We start from the raw sequence: 23,187 nt of genomic DNA, 5'->3' as shown, positions 1-23,187 counted from the left end.
GTTTAAATTAATATAATTCAGATAACATGAGATACATTTGAAATGAAGCAGAATTTGGGACAACTCAGCTATTCATGCTTCCAAGAGATGTGTATTTTCAGGAGATTATCCTAATCATTCACCTGCATCCTTCCAGAGGTCACTCTTCAGCCTGCTCCTGCCATCACTTACCGTACCACTGGTGGCGTTCTTGACTTTTACGTCTTGCTGGGAAACACACCAGAGCAAGTGGTTCAGGAGTATCTGGAGGTGAGGGTCTGCCCTCCCCACTGTGGGGCTGTTGCTATTTTCTCATGTATTTGCTTGAGTTAACAAGACAGAAGCTAAAGTTATTAGTAGATAGTATAGATATAAATGCTTAGCTTACGCGTATTTTGTCATTTTTTAAATGAATTGACTGGATGTTTTCTGCATCACTGTAGGAAGCCTTGAGAAATGCAAACAAAAGTTTAATTCTGCTTGCTAGGCATTCTTATTGTCTATTTCCTACATCCTAACCAATCATTCCAGAGACCTGAGGCCACAAATCCACAGTGTGCATTCAATCAACAAATAAATAGGAAAGAAGAAATCATATACGGGACAGGGTTTTTTGTTTTGGAAAGATTTTTTTATTTAAATTAGAAACAAGCTTGCTTCACATGTCAATTCCAGCTCCCTCTCCCTCCCCTTCTCCCCCGCCCCCTCATCCCCCCACCCAATCCCCACTCTGATCCCCAGGGAGGGTGAAGTCCTCCATGGAGGATCTCCAGAATCTGTCATTTCGTTCAGGGCAGGGCCTAGGCCCTCCCACAAGAGTCCAGTCTGGGAGAGTATCCCTCATTGTGGGATGGGCACCCAAAGTCCATTTGTAAGCCAGGGATCAATACTGATCTACCCAAGTCCCCATAGATTACCTAGGCCTCCTCACTGACACCCACGTTCAGGGGGTTGGGATCAGTCCCATGCTGGCCGCTCAGCCATCAGTCTGAGGTCCAAGAGCTCCCCCTTGTTCAGGCCAGCTGTTTCTGGGGGTTAAACCAGCCCTGACGGGACAGGGTTTTAATCTTCTTGGAGTGTTGGCTTGAGGTACTAAGAAAGTTTGAATATGTCAAGCATATGGTATTTTTTCACCCATCACACTCTTGATTCATAAGTTTTTACCCTTTCGTCATTGCCAGACACCACCATCTGCAGTTACACGAGCCATCTTTGTGTCGTTCGTCTGCGAATCCAGGAATACCGCATGCTTTGTGTCATTTACACTCTCAGTGCCTCTAGGGGACCTTGTCACACTGCAAGCATTAAGAGAATATATTAGACGGATGAATATCATTGTTTCTATTGTTTTTCGGGGCCCAAGCTACAACTCAGTGGTTGGGTGCTTGTCTATTATATGTGAGACTCTGGCCTCTATTCTCAGCACCACTCAACAATAAAACAAAACACCAACTGTGAGGATTAGTGTTAACGGTCAAGTTGACAGTGCCTAGAATTATCTAGGAGATGGGCCCATGGGAATGCCTGCAGAGAACTCTCTTGATTACATTAATTGTATTCCAAGACTTATCTTGACAGTAGACAAGACTATTTCTTAGGCAGGATGGGAAGAGCAAGGAAACCATTAGAAAGCATTCATTGAGCACTCTCATCCCCTCCCTCCCTCCCCTCCCCTCCCTCTTCTTCCTCTCCTCTAGATGAAATATGACAAGCAATTTCAACCTTCAGCTGCCATGATGGACTGTAACTTGAGCCAGAATAAACCCTTTTCCCCTTAAGTTGCTTTCATTGGAGTATTTTATCACAACAACAAGAAAAGAAATTAAGACCCACCTACCAATCAGATAGAACTGCTTTCCCCTTTCCTCCATTTTTTTTTTGCTCTTGGACTTCAGCCAACACTTTCTTGCACACTAAACACTGTACCAACCCAGCTGCGTCTCAAGCCTATTTCCCTTGCGCCTTTCCCAACCTTCCTTACGCTGCAGCCCTTGAGTACAATCCCTCATGTTGTGGTAACACCCAACAAAAAATTAGACAGTTGTTATTTCATAACTGTAATATCACTGCTGTTATGAATTGTAATGTAAATTTAAAGAATCAGGATTTCTGATGTGTGATGCTTAAAGGAATCTCTACCCACTGGTTGAGAATCACTGCCAGAGGATGACACTATTAGTCCAACACATTCTGGCAAGTCTATTTTTGACTACTGTTGCTGCTGTTGGGACATGTTTAGTTGTTTAAAGTGATGAATGACATGAGCTTTGGAATTTAAAGCAGGAGATTCCTTTGGTTTCTGACAATTTTAGATTTGGGGACTTTATAGAAAATGAAAAGGAATAAATGATTCGGATGGACTTTATGCTACCATATTCATTAGCGTTTGTTACAAAAGGTCAGATGCTTTTTTGCCTCTCTTCCCAGGTTGTTGGACGATCATTCTTGCCTTCATATTGGAGCCTTGGATTTCAACTCAGCCGCAGGGATTATGGTGGCCTTGTTGGGTTGAGAGAGGTTGTATATCGAAACCGTGATGCTAATATCCCTTATGTGAGTTGAGGCTTTTCTTATCATGGTTTATATGCAATTCCATTTCTTCCTTTTCCTTTGCATTCTATTCAATTAGGAAGGAAAATAGAATGGTAGATTCATAGGCATACACACAACATCAGAAATTAACATACTGAATTGTCCATATGCCCATGCAAAGGGCATCGTTCACACAGTCAAAGGACTTGAATTTTAGTCTTATCTTTTCACATCTCCATGAAATGTTGCATTAGTTAGTTAACTGCTGTATATTGTGGTTTCTGTCTTTAAAAAGTAAAAATTTTACACTTACCTCAATGGGGGCTTTGGGGGTAAGAAATACTTTAGATAATGCACGTAAAACATTTAGCCCTGAGAGTGAACACCATCAAACTTAGTTGTAACTTTATGACTGAAATCAGCACATGGTGATATGGTTAGAATGAGATGAAGATGATAATAATTATTTACAGTAAGCTAGTTTCACAGCTATCTTGCAAAACTCCTTGCAGATTAACTGTGAACTCCATGATTGCAAAGTATTTATGATGTTCAAAGTTCTCCTGTAAATCAAAAGGTAACTCCAAGTGTCTAAGGTCTTAAAAGCTCTTCACATGGTCAATGAAGCTGTCAAAATAATTACCTTATGGTTAGCTCTTCAAGCTTTGGAGCTTCAGTTAAGACATATGTATATGTGGTTAGCATTTGATGGAAACTCTGTGGGTGGAAATGGTGGAAATGACTTTGGCCTGGTCTCAGGGAATCCAAGAGGGCAAACATAGCAATCAGGTTTTCTTAGAAGAAATACTCCTACCATCATGTTTGGTACGGAGGGGAAATTGATAGTATTCAGTTTTACCTTCCCCATGTATGCTGTCTGGAAACCCTCAGTTCTAGAAAAAAATCAGACCAATGTTTTACATACCTGTATTATTTTAGAAAGACTTTTTCAGCTGTGGCTGGCTGTCATTTATCACCGTTTACGAATGAGGCAATGTGTGGTTCCACTTTCCTAGGATTGCAGATTAACTGTGAACTCCATGATTGCAAAGTATTTATGATGTTCAAAGTTCTCCTGTAAATCTAAAGGGAATTCCAAGTGTCTAAGGTCTTATAAGCTAATCAGAAAGGTCAATTTGTACAGACCATTCTTGTGACTCTACTGTAGTGTTCTTTCTGGTCTGTCTTCCTCTGCTTCTGCTGGTGTTACCAAAACAGATGAGCTCTTATTTTGTGGTTGGGAGGAGCTCCCTTCTCTGGGGATATGTGTGGTACCTACGGCCTAAGGGATCAGAGCAGAAGATACCACATTGGGCATCAAGCCTCATACCACATGAGGGTCTTAAGTGAGACTTTCTTACAATCATGGAGTATATGGAAGATTGGAAAATAAAGGATACCAAGAGTTAGGTTCCTTTAGCTCCTCATTCCAGTGACTGGGAAATAACCTTTAACCCCTCCGTACTCCAGTCTCATTAAGAACAGCATCTTATCCTCACGCACTGCTAGGCAAACACCAAACAATGCGCATAAAATAATTTCACTAGTTAAGTTTCTATCTCTTTGTCACTTAACTTTATCAGTCTTATCCCTCTAGCAGTTTAATAGAGCAAAAGACTCCTTCATACTCTCACGCACTTATGTTTTGACTTGATATTTGTGGTTATAAGTTCCCTCACATATTCATTCAAATATGCATTTAATGAATACCAGCTACATGCCTAGCAACTAAGTCCTCAGGTTTCAAGGATAAATAAGACACACTTCCTACCCTATGTTCCTCAAGGTACCTCTTGGCATCCTTTTATCAGGTTGAGAACACAGAGCTTCAGTCTGAGAGCAGCTTTCAGAGGGCTCATTTATTTCTAGGAGCCAGCCAACCTTGGGGAATCCCAGTACTGTAAAGCTATATAATTTCTCTTTTAATGGTTAGGAACTAGAATTGAAAACCTTCCAATGAGCCAGGTTCCCAGATTCTGACTGCTCAGAACTGTCTTCCAGGATGTGCAATACTCAGATATAGACTACATGGATGGAAAGAAAGACTTCACTATTGATGAACAGGCTTACCCCCAGCTGGCAGACTTTGCTAAGGACCTGCATGACAATGAACAGAAGTATGTAATTATTCTGGTACGTTCAAACACTTCAATTGGTGCCTCATTTTTGCTTTCAAGTTGCAAGAAAGACTTACCCAAATGACGTTTATACCTTGCTTATTTATTAGAACCCTGGCATCTTCAAGGACCATAACTATAAGGTCTACAACAATGGAAGCAAGAGCAGAGTGTGGATCATGAGCTCCAGTGGCTTTGCTGTTGGGGAGGTAATTTCTCAAGAAATCCAGAATAAATAATAGTTTGGGCAAAGATTGTGCTTTTTAAATGAAGATAGGTAGCATGCAAGTTGCAATAGTGATTCTTTTATGGCCTTAGTAGTTTTATTCTATTTTAAACCAATAGATATGATAATAAAGTTATTAAAATTCTAAAAGTTATAAAAAGCCACCCCAGACTCATTAGTATTTCAGATATATAAAACAAAAAAGCCAGTAGGAGAAAATTGCTTTAAGTCTGACTGCTTCTCAATTTCTCTTCTCTGAGATGTTAAATTCAACTTCAATAATGTAACAAGACGCTCATGATGAGTGTGGAACCCAGTTCAGATAGTACACAAAACTTAATTTACACAAAACCCATAGCTAAAGCCCAGGCTAGACTCCGAGGTATCATTTTCAGAAATTTGGATAAATGACCAAAGAGTCAATTTTCAGAACAGTGATACTTATAAGACTTTGATGATTCCCCCATGGGAAGTCTCACCCTACCTGAGAAATGGATGGGGATGGGATGAGGACTTGCTGGGGGGAATGGGAGGATGAGAAGGAGAGGAAACTGGGATTCATATTTTTAAAAAGATTATTTTTAATTTAAATAAAATGTAATTTTAAAAAAAGACTATGGACTTTCTGATGACTCACGTAGCTAACCTTTTATTCCAGTTATATATAAAATTAACCTAGATGACTGAATTGTGCCAAAATTTATAAAAAATGGTACTTAATTTCATAAATCCATGTCATAGTAAAGTATTTATAGCTCCTGGGCTGTTTAGTTTCCAAAACTATCTTGATTTTCTATGAAGGTACACAAAGTTCTTCCTTCAAACCAAGCCTCTGCTTTCACTGTTAGACATGAATCTGTAAAACAGCAGATAGACATATTTTCATGTAGACATCAGAGGCCACAGTCAAATAAAAATTGTAGTTATGTAAAAATCATCCCCATTTGTATGAGATGTTTTAGTAGGGTGGGGTGTTTGGATGGACTACAATGAAGAATTTTTATAATTAATTGGATGATTGCCTTGACTGACCAGTGAGCGAGAAGTGTCACTTGTGGTAAGGCATTGGCAGATATAACAATAATAGAAACAAGTTGTGGGATGTTGCAAACACATTGGGTTTGTGGAAGTTAGCTTGGCCTCTCTTATGATGTTGTTGGAATTCTGTTGCAAAACCCCTTATTCCTAGGGACGTGTAAATTACCTCTATTATTACTTGGTGTCCATCAACTAAAACAAAGAATCAATAGCCCATCACATTAAAAAAGGAAATTTTAAACTTTTATTTATTTGTTGTTATTATTATTTGGTTTTGTTTTTTGTTTGTTTGTTTGTTTGTTTAGACAGAGTTTCTTTGTGTAACAGCCCAGGCTGTCCTGGAACTCACTCTGTAGCCCCGGCTACAGTGAAACTCACAGAAATGAGCCTTCCTCTGCCTTCTGAGTGCTGGGATTAAAGGCTTACATTACCACATCCAACTATTTTAAGCTTTTATCTTCTGTATTAAGAATTGTTTGCACTTTATAATGGCTCTCATTAAAGCTGTTGGATCTCAAAACAAACAAATACGCATGATTATGGACAACAGACTTGTAAGGAAGAGAATGGGTTGATGGGGTGGGAAGGAGACGAGGGAATGGAGGGACCAAGAGTAACCAGAATACTTTGTTTCCTTGTATGAAAATACCAAAGAATACTTTTTGTTTTGATTTTTCAAAACAGGGTTTCCATCCTTAACCATGGCTGTCCTGGAAGTTGCAGGCCAGCCTCGAACTCACACATATCCACCTGCCTCTGCCTCCTGAGTACTGGGATTAAAGGCCTGCACCACCAGCACCCAGCAAAGAACTTTTTAAAAATAATTCTTTACTGAATATAAACATGAAATTGTATGAGTATAAAATTAATCCGAATTCCCAATCAATATATTTGTAGAGAAAATCAACAAGAATGTTATGCTTCAGTTTATATAAGCCAGATATTTAATAATCTGGCTATGTATATACTTTTTTGTGATTGCACAAGATGCCTAGAACTACAGTTCCATACATGTAGAAAAGATAGAGAGACAGCATTGCACACTTTTGGTAGGAGGAAGAGTAACCTTATTCAAGCATTTACAAAATATTGCTTATATGATGAATTATATATGTCTACATTATAACAATTGCTCAAAACAGGTTTTGTATAATCTTTAATTGACAATATGTTAACACACATAGTCATCCTCTTAAAATATTTAACAGCTGGACTGTCCAGAATTTTATTTTAACGTTTAAAACTTGTTTTTTGAGAAATTTTGTGTGACTATGTTTACATTATTCACCGCCTCCTTTTTCAGATTCCAACTTCTCTCCCCTCCCCTCCAACTCCTTTGCCTGTCATTCTTCAATTACTATCGACATATATAGTCATAAAGATTATGAATATAACCTGCGGAGTTCACTTGATGTTTTTTCTTATCTACGCTTGTTTTGTGCTGACCCCCTGGGAAGGCTGGTCCTTCCTTTTTCAGCACCAATGGTCGTCCGTAGCGCTTCACATAGGAGTCTGCCTTCGCGAAATTTCTCCCATCCCCATTTGTGTGCCAACTGATACTCTCATTGCACAAGTCTTGTTACGGAAACCACGTTGTTGGTATTTCCTGTAGGTGCAGCTTCCTAGCCACCCGCAGAGGACATTATCTCACACCTCCCAACTGACCTTGCAACACTGAAAATTTACATTGTTAGATAGGAAAGGATGTATGGCGAACTTCCATCTCATCAGTGGGCTTTTCTTCCTTTCGATCCTTACATGTATTTTACTATGTTTGGATTTTGCTGGCAGAAAGGCAAACCCGACTCTAGATAATAAGCAATATGAGGTTTCTGGTAAAAAGAAATGGCAGTGGATAGTCAGTGACCAGCCGAACCATCATACATGCTGTCATTCCTCTTCGTTCTGCAGGGTTATCCGGGACAGTCGGTATTTCCTGACTTTACCAATCCGTCCTCTACTCTGTGGTGGGCCAGGCAGCTCACTGAATTTTATAGACGTCTGGAGTTTGATGGTGTGTGGATTGTAAGTTATCATCCCAAACTCAAATATTCACTGGAATTAACATGCCAAAATTTCATAGATGTTGACCCTGATCCATAGTAAAATAGTTTGACTGGCATACTGACTTATTTTTTTTCCTACACGCCCAGTATATATTCCAGGAAATTGGGCTCCTAAAATGCCATGTTCTTACTCTACATTTGCCACCAACTGATGTTTCATTTCAATAGTCTTTAGTATCTATTAAGTCAATATCAGCTTATAATATGGTCGCATTAAAAGTGATGGTTGCTAAAGTTACCACATTAGTTCCTAATGATTTCATCATTAAAAATAACTTAATGAAGGCTTTCTGGTTTTTGTTTTAGAAAACAGAGGTATCTTTGAAAACTTAAGATTACTTTGTTGGCAAGATAGACATTATCTTATTTTTAATTCATTTTAGAAAAATGTATTTGACCTCATTTATATTCTTTTATTGTTCCCCAGTGGAATATAAGACAGAGAAAGTGAAAAGAGCAAGAATATTACCCTGTCCATAGTTTTGAAAATATGTTGAAGTAGTAGCACCAGCATTGTAATCTTCACAATTCATAAGGCAAAGACCAACCTTTGAAATTACATATCTTAATTAGCAGATTAAATAAATTTATAAAATTAAAATATGGTCAGTGCCACTTAGAACTGTAATGTAACTTTGATACAATTTAATCCAAATTACTTATTTTTATAAAAACTGATAGAGAGGTCAAGAAGCTGGAAAGGTTGTTTAAAAAGCAGCTATGAGGCGACCTGGATATCCGGTTTTACATGCACTTCCTGCCCAGCTAATTTTACCTCCGAACATTCTCCATCCTGTGCGTTTTGTCTTTGAAGGAAATGGATGAACTATCTACGCTTCTCCAAGGTGCCAGTCACCAGTGCGAATCAAACAACTTGAACTTCCCGCCTTTCACTCCCAGTAAGTTTTCCTGTTTGCCTGCCACCCTGGAACCAGACACATTTCAGTAACTTGAGAGCCCCTCAGCCTGGCCAGGAGAACTTAGTTTCCCAGTCCGATGAATCTGCAGACATCTGAAGGACCCTCTTACTAAAGTCTGTGTGGCACCTCTTGGACACCGATTACCTTTTACTGCAAAGGGCAACCTATGGTTAAAGTGTTCACCCCCTCCCCCTCTTCCCCCTCCCTCCTTCTCTTTCCCTCTCCCTCTCCTCCCCCTCCCTCCTCCTCTCTCCCCCCATACTCCCCACTGGGTGGCCCTTCCACGAGAGCTCTCAGGAGACTGTGTTTCGGGTTTTGTGAGAAAATGTATACGCTCTAAGGTACAAATTACCTATCTTTAACTCCTATTCTCTGTCTTTCTCCCTCCCATTCTCTCCTTCAGTCCTTTTCAGTAACCACAGTTTAAGGATTTGTTTATTTTATTTTATGTGCATTGTGTTTTGCCTGCATGTCCGTCTGTGTGGGGGTGTCGTATTCCCCGAAGCTGGAGTTACCGACAATTGTGAGCTGCCATGTAGGTGCTGGGAAATGTACCCAGGTCTTCTGGAAGGACAGTCAGTGCTCTTAACCACTGAGCCATCTCTCCAACCCTAGCCATAGTTCGAAGCACCAGTGGTCCCTTGTTTAACGGAGATTGGCATTAAAGTAGCTTGATTTTTTTAACCCTTAGAAGAATTTTACAATATTTCATGATAAGGTTTTATTGAACTTAAATAAATCTCTAAGTTTCCTTCCTTTTTACCTCTCTTTCTTCTAATTAGTAATATAGGTTAAGCATCAATTGTTCTTTTAATGACTTATTTATTGGTCCTATTTCAAGTCAAGAGTGGTTTTCTTGTCTCCTGAAGAATGTGTGTATTTGCATGGAAATGATGTAGTGTGTTAGTTAACTTTTTTACTTTGTGACAAAATTCCTGGCAAAAATAGTTTCAGGAATGAAGGGTTCATTCTTGCTCACAGATAAGAGGAATGTTGTGTATCGTGGCTGCTGTTCACATTGTATGCCCTGTACGAAGGCTGAGATGAACACCGGTACTCATCAACCTTTTTTATTCAGTCTAAGCTCCCAGGCCATAGGAGCTTTCAGGGTCTGCCCTCCTCAGTTAAATGTCCCTGGAAGCAGAGACAAACCCTGAAGTGTGGCTCCTAGATTTTAAATCTAGTCTAGTCAAGTCCATACTACCCTGAATGTACTGGATCTCATGTAAATCCAGTCAGATTGACAAGGGAGATAGCCATCACTGATTGACAGTGTAGAATAGACCATGGTATGGTCTCAGTGGATTAACTCTATGAAAGTGTGTGCTTTGTTCAAGTCGCACTGTAGTGAGGTGTGAGTGGGCTGAATCCAAGCTGAGGATCAAAGATCTTGTTTCTTGCTTTGTCTGGTTCTTCCATGATGAAAGTCTTTGGTCCAAGCTTCATAGGTGAAGGAGGAGAAGGTAAAGAGGATATGAAGAGATGCAGTAAGGGTCTTAAGCTGCCCACATTTCTTCACCAGCATCTGACCTCAGAGGCACACATCATCTTCAAGAGAAGTCAATCTTCACAAACAAGACCCTGAACTTCTAGAATACTAGAATGGACAGTCTCTTTTGTTCTGCTTGTCCATCCTTTATATTCTCCTGAGACCAAGATTTAGTTGTTTCTTGGCTCCCCTGTGGCTAAATTTCTTTGAGTTTAAACTGTTTAAGTGTTTGCAAATCTCCATGGTTACCTAACAACTCCATTCTTCTCTTCTCAGTCTATGTTTCCTACTCCTTTAGTTGTCTTCTAGATCAATGTGTCGCTTTTGTTTCTTAACCTCTTAATATTGTTCTTGTTGGGTCTTTCTCTTTTTTTGTGGCTTTTATCTTTGTATGTAAAACCTCACTATGTCATTTTCTGCTTGCTCTGACATATACCTCATTCTTTCCCCATAGCCTTTTGTCTATTAACATGGGGTCAGCCGTGTTCCCTCCTAACTGAACCACTTCTCATGACTTCATGGTCAGGTAGAGCATGTTCTCATGGTGATGACACACATGTAACTGCTTTTGGCCTTAGAAAAGCTCTAATGTCTAATTAGAACTTAGAAAAGTTCTAATGCTCATAATTAACATAGTTGTGAGCTTCACAATGTGCCAGAAATATAACTCCCCTTACAGTATACCATTCAGTTAAATTTCCTGCTCCAAATTCTTGTTCTACGTGGCTGGTGTGAAAGTTTTAACCTTAATTTGTTCCTTGTCACATGTCTTTCCAGAGTTATGGCCCCTAGTAAGGGCCTGCACAGGACAGAACATTGGGTATGTTTGTAAAAAGGAGAAAAAAACTGAGTTTATAAGACACAGACCATTTTAGCTTAAAAAAATAAATAAAGCCACAGTGTATATTCTCAGGGTTGGTGTTTGAGATCTTATTCATGAAAATGCCCAATGTCACATGACTTGTGCTTTACCTGTGAGATAAAAGAGAATATGCCCAATTTACATCATCCCTCCTTGTGGCACATGAAGCTCTCTTAGTGTATGTGTATATACAACAGGTGCTTCGTGTTTAATCTCAGATCAAAGGCCTGGTGTCTTGACCAGGTTTCTCAAATGCCTCCTTTGTGAGTTCCAGGGAATCAATGGCCAACTCAGCTTAGTCCTCATAGAGAAAGTAGTAAAGAGTAATACTTAAAATGTAGAAACTCTTTTTTGTTTTATCAAGTGGGGATTGGTGATGGAACAATAATAAGGAGGAAACGGATCGGGCATCTGTTTTATCACAGTTGCTTGATGGAGAGAATTGCCAAACTGATGAATGTTTTCTCTAGGTGTCCTGAACGGCTCCCTGTGGGTAGGAACCCTCTGCATGGACACAGAGTTTTACTCAGGCCTTCATTATGATGTCCACAGCCTGTATGGCTACACCATGTCAAGAGCCACAGATGTGTAAGACTTTGGTTGTCTACCTGGTTCTAGATTTGGGAAGGAGGGGTGTGAAATGTGGGAGGTGACTAGTCGAGGGGATTCTGTCACATAAACGTGCTGTTCAACAATCTGTGTGATTACAAGACCGCAGAAACTGGCATACAGCAGCACTTAGGATGCACAAAGTTCGGTTTTCTGTGCAAGCTGAATTTCGATTGGTTTAGGCCTAAGGCACTTTGTCATTTCAGTGATACTCACAGGCAATAAAATATGAGGTACTCGGAGCTCCCAGAAGGACAGTGGCCACGGTCCCACTACTGAATTGCTAAGGTTACTATGGACTTTAGCGAATAAAAAAAAAGTACAAAAAAACGCTAAGTCAAATTTCCGTGGAACATACGTGTGATAAAAATTTGTTTTCTGAAATTCAGGTTTAACCGGGTGTCTTACTTTCATCTGACGACATGCTGTGTGTCACCCTTCTTCCTTACCTCTTTACTTCCTGATCCTGTAGCGTCAGCTCTCTTCTTTGTGTGCACACCACACACACCACAGACAGACAGAGAGAGACATGTGCAGACACACGTTATATATATATAAACACATGTTAGTGTGTGTGCGTGTGCGCGTGCATGCGTGCCTGTGCATGTGTGTGTGCGTGCGTGTGTGTGTGCGTGCACATGTGTGCATGTGTGCATGCGTGCGTGTGTGTGTGTGCGTGTGTATGTGTGTGTGTGTCCCATAAATATCTTCTAGCCTTTTGTCTTCTCAGTGACTCATGGTGTCCTAAGCACCAACCACAAAGCCCTGCTTCCTTCCTATCCTGACCCCTACCTCTGCCTAATCATTTTAAATTCTGCGTCTTGGTTAGTAACAGTGCCGTGCTATCTCCCAGACTATGAAGTGATAAACTTCATATCATCTTTAAGTTTTTTTCTACTTCTGTCTGAAATAAACCCTTGATTATTTTGTTTCTACCTTAGAAATTTTATCATAATCATCTTTTATTTTTTCCACAATCACTTTTTAATTAAAGTCCTCATCATTTCTCTCATTAATGACTATATATTGCTTGCCTCTCTGACCTTAAACTATCTCCAAATAATATATCCTCTACCAATTCAAATTATGGTTCAAGGCCAGGCAACATAAGCATCTCCAGGATCTTGAGCCTTAATCTGAAACCTGGGAATCAAAACACCCTTTTTCTAAAACCTCAAGATGTATTGAATGAGTGTTAAAGTTTAAAAAGAACTATTTACACTGCTGTCAAAGTGGTCTTTTTGAGTTTTCTCATTTATTTCCCCATATAATATGTATATTGGAATACATATATTACATTACACTCTTTCCTATATCATAAAATGTAAGCCCCTAGACCAGACTATGAGACACTTCCTAACCTAATTTCTCACATTTTTGCCACTTCTCAGATCTTACTTAACTGTTTGTTTCTCCAAGATCAAAACACTTCTTTCATATACTTCATAAGCTGTTAGTACTGAACAAGACAGCCTTTGTGACCTTGTGCTTTTTCCAGGTATGAAACTAACCTGTGTTGTCATTTCTGGATACCTTCATGACTATTCTATAGGCTATATTTTTTTCACATTACAATAAGCAAAATCATTTTGCTTTCATTTTGTAGTATGAAAGTCACTCTTTGGTAACTGTAGATGCTCATTTTCTTCTCGCTGGATTATAATCTCCTTTACTGAAGCCTTGGCCTTAGCTTGAAGGACTGCACACTGAATGTACATCAGTGGAGTAAATCCTTCTCTTTTCTGAACAAGAAGAGGAAGAAGGGAGGGAATGAAAAGAAGTAGAGATGAAAAAAAGTGGAGAAATGTGATCGGGAACCAGTGTTCTTCTGCAAGTTATCTTTCCGTACATAAGCATATATGTTTTCTGGACAAGGGTTCTTTCTCTCCTGGTCAGCCCAGTGTAAGAAAGTCACGACAGTGTTCAAAAACAGACAGATGATCTTTCCTCTCCTACCCTTCTTTCTTTGCTCTCCCCAACCCCTGCTTCTCCTTTTTCCTCTCTTCCTCCATCATCCCCTCCTGCTCTCCTTTTTCCATCTGTCATGGAAAATAAACCAAATAAACAGGACTCCGTTTCCTCATCTCTGTAATGACAGAACCGCAGTGGTATTCCCGTCAGTCCCTCTCTGACCTAACAGCTTTGCTTCTTAGACACTTGTGTCTGAGAATGAGGGTTGAACCAGAGAGTGAATGAGTCTCATGACTCAGGCAGTTCTGAGAAGGGAAACAGTTGCAGATTGCTTTACTGCCGGTGTCTCCGAGTGATAAAGGTGCTATAAAACCATAATTGGTTTGGTTAGTACATTCTGCAAGCTGTGGTTAATAGTTAAAAAGTAACTGTGACTAAATAAGAATTGTCTTTATGGCATACCTCGGTTTGGGAGAGTAGGTCAAATTTCTAGAAAACAATAAAGATAAATGGACTTTGACCTTTGGGCATGAGGTACTGTTAGATTTTTAAAAGTAAATGTTTGGGTCACCCTTAGTTACTTCTCCGTACCCGACTTTTGTCCCCTAAAAGTCAAAGCTTTTCATTCAGTGAGGTGAGCACATCAGGACTGGAGGTATGGATCTTCTGAAGGCTGAGTGAACATTATCTCTCTCTCCAGCCTGAAGGGAGACAGATCTTCGCAGAAATCATGAAATGATCGCACATAGGCCAGACCCAGACAAGCGAGGAAGAGAAACAGAGGAATCTCCAATAATTTTTTTTTCTAAACTGCCAGTAAGATGCCTGCTATCTAGTCTTGCTGCATAAACACCTCTCAACTGAATTCATGATCCTGTTTCGGTTTTAGTTTGTGTAGGCTGAACACATCTTCCTCTTACCAATGACTCATGGTGCAATAAAGGAAATGAGGGTAAAGAGTCTTACAGTCCACTCCAAGACACGGCCTGAACCTGAGCCAGTAAAGCAGGATTATACACAAAGCAGTAAGGCCTGTATGAAAGGACACAAGGGGGATCTGTAAGAGTAGATGGGGCCAGAACCCAACTCACTGTGATATCCGACATATACCGTCCTTCAAAAGAGCCAGACCAAAATCAGATCCAACAAGATACGGAATTCATAAACGCTGTAATCAGGAGTATGGGAGCTGGAAAAAAAATTGGAGGCTGAGACTGATCTGTATCACCTTACACAGGACGTGGAAAAGAAACTCTTACAATGGCGAACTTGTTTGCAAGTCTAGTTTTTGGTACTTGGGTTTTGCTGTTTTCCACTTGGTTGAAAAACCCAATTCCTGCGTTTGGCATAAGCTGAGTTCTATCCAGTCACAGACTGCCTCACACACAACTGGCTAAACTTTTTCAGGGCCCTAGGAACTGTCTTCCCTCTCAAGAGGAACTTCATCTTATCACGCTCTACTTTTGCTGGGTCTGGCAAGTTTGCTGCTCATTGGCTGGGAAACAATGCAGCCACCTGGGATGATCTCCGATGGTCCATCCCCAGCATCCTTGAGTTTAACCTATTTGGCATCCCCATGGTGAGCCTCATTCTCAACCTTTGCTCCTTGTTACTCTTTCTATTGCCAATCTTTAAGGGGGTTGTAAAACTAAGGGGCATGCCTCATTGTCTATGTCTTGGCAAAATCAACGTCTGTGTGTGCTGCGAGATGGTTCTGAGGACAGGATGATATAAGTGTTAGCATTAGCTTATCTTCTACACAGTTTCTGTAGGTAGGAAAGAATTACCATGAATCAAATGTATAAGAAAAAAATCCTGCCAGGAGAGAATCATTGAGTGGAAAATTGTAAGACTGGGAACTGAATGATGAGGAAGGGCCTTCGATACAGATATCCTATCTAGTCACATTACTTAGTATACCCTGTAATGAGCGTCCTCTTGTTTCTCTGGGGCTTGCTTTGAGACTTTATTAAGTGTTAAATAATATCAGAAAGAGATTTTCTTTTGTCAGGGATGTTGCATCACAGGTGTGGGCTCATGCCGTTCCTTCAAAAGGAAACTCAGACACTTTAAGAACGAATTTGATCTTTTGGTGCCTGTAGGGGACTCCAACCTCAATGAACGGAAGTACTTTCCCTACGCCCAGGGCATTTCTATTTTTCTCTATATTTACCTTAGCCAGTTGATTACCATATGCTCAGAACAACTTGAATGAGGCTTCCAAAACTGCAATGCCAAGTCCACAGTCTCCTTTCATCTGGTTACCACAGTTTTCCTGTTTCCTGAACCGAGTTTTGAATAGGCCTTTGTATCCTTGGGAAAGTCCCAAAGGAAGTTCACATAGGGGGACAATAGCTATCTGGTCAACAAAGGATGGATTAGGGCTAGGAACTACCTCTCCGGATGTAGGTCAGTTATACCCCAGTGGGGATTAAAACTAGTTACTATCACTCAGGTGCCAGGCCCAGAGCAATGCAGAAATCTGATACACTCTTTTCTTCTCGACATAAGAATACAACCAATGATTTTGCCTTTCTAGTAATCCCTTGTTTGCCTGTGTGCTAATCCTCCAGGTAGGGGCAAACATCTGTGGCTACAGAAACAATGTTACTGAGGAGCTCTGCACAAGGTGGATGCAGCTTGGAGCATTTTACCCACTGTCCAGGAATCACAATGGTCCTACCTACAGGGTGAGTTCCTCTAAGAGAAGAGGTTGAAAACTCTTGGATAATATCTACATGTTTTCAAGGAGAGGTTATAAAAACTCTTCCATACTGGCCCTAACTTCATATGGGCAGGTAAATCTTGAGTGACATGTCTAAAAGGAATGAGATAAGGATGAAAATTTATATATTGAATTGCTGTAAAAAACTCATTCACAAAGATGAGAACCTTTGGCACATCTTCTGTGCTGGTAGTAGGGCATGGTGGCACATGTCTGTAAATCCCAGCACTCAACAGACAGAGGTAGGAGGATTATTGCAAGTTTCAGGTCAGCTGGGTCTACTACATAAGACCTGTCTTAAAACAATCAAAGGTAACACATATGAGGTCCAGGGTTCAATGCCTAGTGCTACCAACAACATCAAAATCTATGCTGCTTCAATCACTTGTTATCGCCTTGAACAAGATGGGACACTGGGGATCAATTTTATATTAATATGAATTATTAATTTAATCAATATATTATGATAACATACATGATATAGTGTATCAGTATAAATATTAATATAATAAAGATTACTCATAAATAGGAGAGAACAAGGAAGACAGTTTATGGAGGAGTAAGACAGTGATCTAACATGTTGTTATTTTGTCATAACATCCTGATTTTTATGAATAGTTTGGGAGACCAGCCCACTATTGCTTTCCATGATTCTTCCTACTATTATCTTTTAAGGTGGGAGTTTCACCGTAGTCGCTGGCATCCATGTACCCAAAGAGTCTGGAATGTTATGGTGGAGACTCCACCCAAACCCCCTCTTCCATTTCTCTCCAAACCCTGCTGTATCTCAGAAACCCCACCAAATAATGACCTCTCCCCCCAGAGATGCTCAAGACCACTCCCACAGGGTATTTAGACTGTCTCCCAGAGAACAGACTCTTGGTTTACAGGTCTCTCTTTCCCGTCTCTTCTCTGGGGAGCTGGAAGGCCATCCAGGAGTATTGTATCCATTAAATGTGGGCTTTTTCTAATTTGTTTTGATTTGGATTGCTATATTGGTGGAGAGGCTTATCACAGTATAGGAACTTTTCATTCTCCTTCTTATCTAAAATAGTATTTTTTGTGGGCAACTCTACAGAAGTAGTTCAAAGTCCTTCTTAAGGTGTTTATAATGCAGCAAGAACAAATAAGTTGCCGTTGAAATACTTAGAACTGAGTGTTGTGGTTTCAATAAGCTCATTAAAGTGGTTTCATTAAAGTGACTAATGGATAAAATGCTTGCAGCACAAATCTGAGGAGAAGAGTTAGGATGGCCAGAACCCTTGCAAAAGCTGGGCAGGTATGGCAGTAGCCTGAAATTCCAGCATTCAAGAGGCACAGGCAGGAGACCTCCAAAACAAGCAGACTAGATAGACTATCTTGAATGGGTTAGTTCCAGTTCCATAAGAGGTCCTGCCTCAAAATAAGTGTATCAAGGAAGACACTCAGCACCCACTTTGGGTCTCTATACTCACACTCAAACAAGGGTCTCTCTCTCTCTCTCTCTCTCTCTCTCTCTCTCTCTCTCTCTCTGTGTGTGTGTGTGTGTGTGTGTGTGTGTGTGTGTGTGTGTGTGTGTGTGTGTGTGTGTTGGCTAGTTTTATGTCAACTTGACACAAGATGGAGACATTTTGGAAGATGAACCTCAATTGACTGGCTGTTGCGAGCCTAAGGTGCATTTCTTGATTGATATAGGAGTAATGACAGCATTCAAATTCCAGCCTAGATGCTCTCTTGGTCCAGGCTAGGGGCTAGACAGCAGGTGGGTAGGGTTTTTCTAAAAGGACACACGTTCTCCTTTCATGGCTCTTTATTCTTCAAAGATGGAGGCTTCCCAAAAACGTTCTCTCTCAAAAGCTCTCTCCAAAAGTTCTTAAAAATTCTCTAAAGTTCTTTCTGAAAAGTCTCCAGAAGTTGCTTCTTCTAAAAGTTCTACTGATGTCTCTCCTATCTCACAGGCTTCTAGTTTTTATACCCACAGGCACATTTAGCAACTCTCTGACAACAGGGCATTCATAGCTCTCAGCACCAGGAAGGCTGGGTAAGATCTTGAGAAAACTAGGTACCTGGCATCTCTCTCCTGGAAGTGACTTGCAAAACGTCCTGGCAAACTTAAGTCTCAAGGGGGGACATGACTTGCAATTTGTGCTGTTAACTGATTAAAAGGGACTTCTCAGTGCTATATCAAATGGAAAAACTAAGTCTATGTAGTATGAGATCCAGAGGCTGCTGCCCTTACTGCTGATGCCCCCATGAGAAGGAATTTCCTTTCTCTGGGGCCTGTTTGAGAATACAAAGCACCCAGTATATATTCTACATACAGCCAAATTCGTAGTAACACATATTCTGGGGTTGATACCTAGAATATTAATTGGTACTTCTGTAATAAATGATAAGGGCTCCCAACATAGGAGGAAACAGAGCACTATGGGTGCTACTACCCTTAGGGTGCTGGTCCATGATGCTGTAGGAAATGAGGTTGAGTAGCCATGAGGAGTGAATAGTAGTTACTCCTCTATACTCTGTGCATTAGTTCAGGCCTCAAAGTTTTTGATTTGAGTTCCTGCCTTGACTTCCTTTGATGATGGGTTATGGCATGGATGTGTAGACAAAATAAATGCTCTTCTCTCCAAGTTGCTTATGGACATAGTGTTTTGCCATGACAATTAAAAATCCTAATTCAGACAACATATCCACATGCAGGATAACATGTATACACCCACATACATATTTCTCACATGCACATGTACCAAAAATAAAAAGCAACTCATTGGAGTAAACTCATGATCATTTTGGTTCTGGCTCTTGACTTTGTGCAATGACATGTCTCTTCTGGGGGTATGCAGATTCAGTTCTTCAAAGCATTTTATTATTGAATTCCTTCATTCATTTGTGTTCTGGAGAGAGATTAACTATTTATGAAGGTCTAAGCAGGTGGTTTGGGACAGGAAAGGACAAAACATGGCCTATCAAGAGTCATGCAGATAAGAACATTCAACTCCCCCAGGCGACTAGGAGTAAAGAACTAGTTATCTCCTAAACTAGCTCTTTCCCATGGAATGGCATCAGAAACTTTGCATGCCCTTTTAAATTTAAATTTGGAAGTAGAAACAAATAGGGACACTTAACATGTATCTTGTGGAACAATACATTCATAGCACTATTACTTAGTGTTCGGCATAAGAGATTAGCGGTTGAGCTACTTACATCTTGTTCCAAGCCTTCAAAACTCAGCTTGTACTTTAAGCACACTTCAGTTTGTGTGTTAAAGTTGTAGGAGTTGTTGTAAAATATAATTCCATAAAACAATAAAATATCTAATGCAAGTAATATTTTACATTGATTCAGCCTCAAGATTTGCACTTAGGTTAATCATCAACCAATTGGTTAGAGCTAGGTTCTTCAGTCTTATAAAACCAAATCTCAGGGTCCCAGCTACCTCAACATCTAGTACAGTTCTACATTTTCTCAGATGGAAGCCAGATGATAGAGGCTGAAGAAAACAATTTTCTTCCGTGTTTTGCCTCAGTGTTTTCATGAAGTCTGTATTAGGGTCATAAAATGGCTATATTTGGGGAAAGATTGGGCCTCTTATAAAGAAAGACAGGATTAGATTCATATCATTCTCTCCAAAATTCATTTTCTATCATGTGATACAAGACAAGAAGTCAAATGTTATATATGTGTCTTTCACAACTTCTGAACTATGAAGAGAGTGAACAAATGCTTACTACTGATGGCTAAACTTAGTTTTTTAATTTTTGAAAATATATTTACTTAATTTGCATTGCCTAACTGTAATTTACATTCCAAATTAAATGTCGACCTCTAGGTCCTGGGAAAATTAGATTTCTCTGCTGAAAGGTTCTTTGTTTGCTCTTTGATAAATTCTGCTGAAATATATCCTTATTATCTTTCTCTATATTGTGTTAATGTACTAAGAAAGATACAAAGGTCATTGCCTTTGGGATGTAGAAAATGAAACTAACTGTGATGGCTAAAACAATTACAGAGGAAACTACACAAACAGCTTAAAAATTGCAAATTCACAAAATTCTAGAGAAAAGAAGAGATTTGGAATGTTGATCACAGTTAGGCAATGCAAACTGAGTAAATGGATTTTCAAAAATTGTAAAACCAAGTTTTAGATCAAATGATTATTATTGTTATCTACCAAGTAAAATATAAATTTTCTCAAAAGCATATTGGCATGTCTCTGAAGGAAGTAGGTCCCCTTTGTCCCCTTTATGGCCTTTATTGAAAACCTTGTAGTGTCTTCATGTCTCTCAGGACTTCCATTGTCTGCACTGAGATGAATTTGTCAAGTGAAAACTACCTCTTGTATAAATGTCTACATTGGAGAAGTCATGTAGTCTTTGGTGTTTATCCATCCATAAAACAAGGGAGTAGGAACAAGATCAACTGAGTTCTGAAAAATATTCCAACCGTCTTCAAACTGGGGAACATGACTGTGTTCATCTGGGAAATTTTTGTATCACGGTTGAAAGTAATATTCACTAATTGCTTCTATTTCCTTCTAGGATCAGGACCCTGCTGCCTTCGGTCCTGACTCTCAGCTGCTGAAATCCTCAAGACATTATCTGAACATCCGTTATACCTTACTGCCCTATCTCTACACTCTCTTCTACCGGGCCCACACACTCGGGGAGACAGTAGCAAGGCCCCTGGTACACGAGTGAGTTTCTAAACCAAAGCCTCCCACTCAGATCACAAGTTCCTTCACTTTACAAGCGTAACAAGGTCCATTAGGACATGTGCTGTTTTGCTGTCTCTTCTTGGAAATTTCACTCACTTCACTGTGAATGCACTCTGTTTTATAGGTTCTACCAGGACCCAGAGACATGGAAGATTCATGAACAGTTCTTATGGGGGCCTGGACTCCTTATCACACCTGTGTTACACGAAGTATGTTTGTAATCTGAACGACAGATGTTACAGTTGTTCTTATAGCTTCATAGCTGGATAATCTAAATGCTGCATGTGTATGTTTGCACTTAAGTCTGACTATAAACATAAATGAGAGAAATCGTGAATGTTTGGAAAATATAAGGATTCTTGGATCCAATGATGCATCAACTAAAACAGTTTCTATGTTGCAAAATCACTTTTAAAACTGTGTTCTTAGGCATGTGGTCATGCACTGACATGGGTTTTGAATGCCTTGGTTTATATAGTTGGCGCATGTGCACAGACTATCTATATATCCTCTTATTCAGGGAGACTGGGTTGGGAAGACAGAATAGGCGTGTAAAGGAGTAAGGAGGAAAATTGGAGTACGGCAAGGGTGGAAGGTAAGGTGTGGGAGGAGGACTGTCATGATGGTAGTCATCTTATTTAAAAAATTTCCCTAGTATAAGAGTCAAGAGGAAAGATGGCTAGCCGGCTCGTTGAGCCGGTAGTGTCTCAGCAGCATCTGGCTTTGCTTGGCAAGTGGCTTTGCTCCCCTGTGGATGTGGTTGGCTTAGTCTACTCTGAGCTAATGGATGGCATAACTCTGAGAGGGAAACTCTCTACTTCTAGAAAATGCATGAGCACAGAAGCAAAATGAACTTAATTTCTAGGTACAGCTTGGCTTTGGATAAATTGTTTGGCATTTCTGGGGTCATGTGCTTTCACTGGTATAACAGAATAATCTCAAATGGCTCAGGATTATTCAAATGGCCAGGGACAACGATGTGGAGATGTTCTCCAAACAATAAAGAGGTGTGTGTGCTAATATAGCTTACTGCTTTTATTTTCTTAGGGCATGAACCAAGTGAAAGCCTATATCCCAGATGCCATTTGGTACGACTATGAGACAGTAAGTAAGGTGGTTTCTATTGTTTCAGAGATCTCTTCTAGCAGAGGACAATTCTGAAACAGAAGTCTTGGGAGTTCATCATCATGTTTCACACAGCTTCACAATAAGTTGATTATGAGTATGTTTTGAGGCATCTTAGTCTATTTAATATGGTATAGTAAAGTGCCTCACACTACATAATTTATGAACAATAGAACTTTATTGTCCAAAGTTTTTGGAAGCTATAAAGTCCAAGATCTAGGTCTTCTCAACCTCATCAATGGGAGCTTCTCATTGAGTTGTCATAACTCAACCACTTGTCCAGAGGAATTGTCTCTTAATCGTATCACATATAGTGTTAGTTTCCAACACATGAACTTTAGAGGGACATTAACATTCACACAACAGAAGCAATTTCCAATAGCTGCAGTAGGTTTACAGAATCTCACTGACTCAACCATCTCATTGCTATGCTGATAATTAGGACTAATCATTTCATTAACTCTTGTCTGTGGAAGCAGAGAATTCAAGCTCAGTGAAATCAGTGTCACTCAACATTAAGGTACTATAACAAATACCAGAAGCAGTAAGTTTATAAGGAGAAAGGGTCTCTATATTTTTGCTTTCAACTTTAGAAGTTATAGTCCTGGCTTGCATTGTTTCAGGCTGGTGGCAGGCTATTTCTGTAAAAGCAGGAGAAAGAGAAAAAAACCACTCTAAAAAACAAACAAGCAAACAACCTTGTGACTGCAAAGCGAAAGAGTAAAAGGAAGAGATCAGGGCCTTGTAGTTACCACTGAGAGTAAATCTCTAATGGCTTAAAACCTCACGCTAAGCCCCACCCCTTGGGGGACATCCAAGATACAAAATACAGCATACAACGTAGTGAGAGGTAAATAAGAGGGAGCTTGGTGTCTCAGCTCTGCTCTCTCTT

General features: G+C 39.9%; 1 protein-coding gene across 1 annotated transcript in view; it reads left to right on the top strand.

Moving 5' to 3' along the window:
* The window catches only part of Mgam2 (maltase-glucoamylase 2 (putative)), an 83,538-nt gene that overhangs the window by 18,056 nt on the left and 42,295 nt on the right, over positions 1-23,187 (top strand). Inside the window, exons 9-20 of the mRNA XM_040728545.1 lie at positions 137-249; positions 2,407-2,532; positions 4,513-4,644; positions 4,739-4,837; positions 7,804-7,917; positions 8,773-8,857; positions 11,700-11,817; positions 15,157-15,328; positions 16,323-16,439; positions 20,995-21,149; positions 21,295-21,379; positions 22,218-22,274. Coding sequence (XP_040584479.1) covers positions 137-249; positions 2,407-2,532; positions 4,513-4,644; positions 4,739-4,837; positions 7,804-7,917; positions 8,773-8,857; positions 11,700-11,817; positions 15,157-15,328; positions 16,323-16,439; positions 20,995-21,149; positions 21,295-21,379; positions 22,218-22,274 — 1,373 coding nt within the window. The remainder of the gene's footprint in view (positions 1-136; positions 250-2,406; positions 2,533-4,512; positions 4,645-4,738; positions 4,838-7,803; positions 7,918-8,772; positions 8,858-11,699; positions 11,818-15,156; positions 15,329-16,322; positions 16,440-20,994; positions 21,150-21,294; positions 21,380-22,217; positions 22,275-23,187) is intronic.

The sequence above is a fragment of the Mesocricetus auratus genome, unplaced genomic scaffold (assembly GCF_017639785.1).
Source record: "Mesocricetus auratus isolate SY011 unplaced genomic scaffold, BCM_Maur_2.0 Super-Scaffold_100019, whole genome shotgun sequence".
NCBI classification, from domain to species: Eukaryota; Metazoa; Chordata; class Mammalia; order Rodentia; family Cricetidae; genus Mesocricetus; species Mesocricetus auratus.
This window is presented reverse-complemented; position numbering and strand designations above follow the sequence as displayed.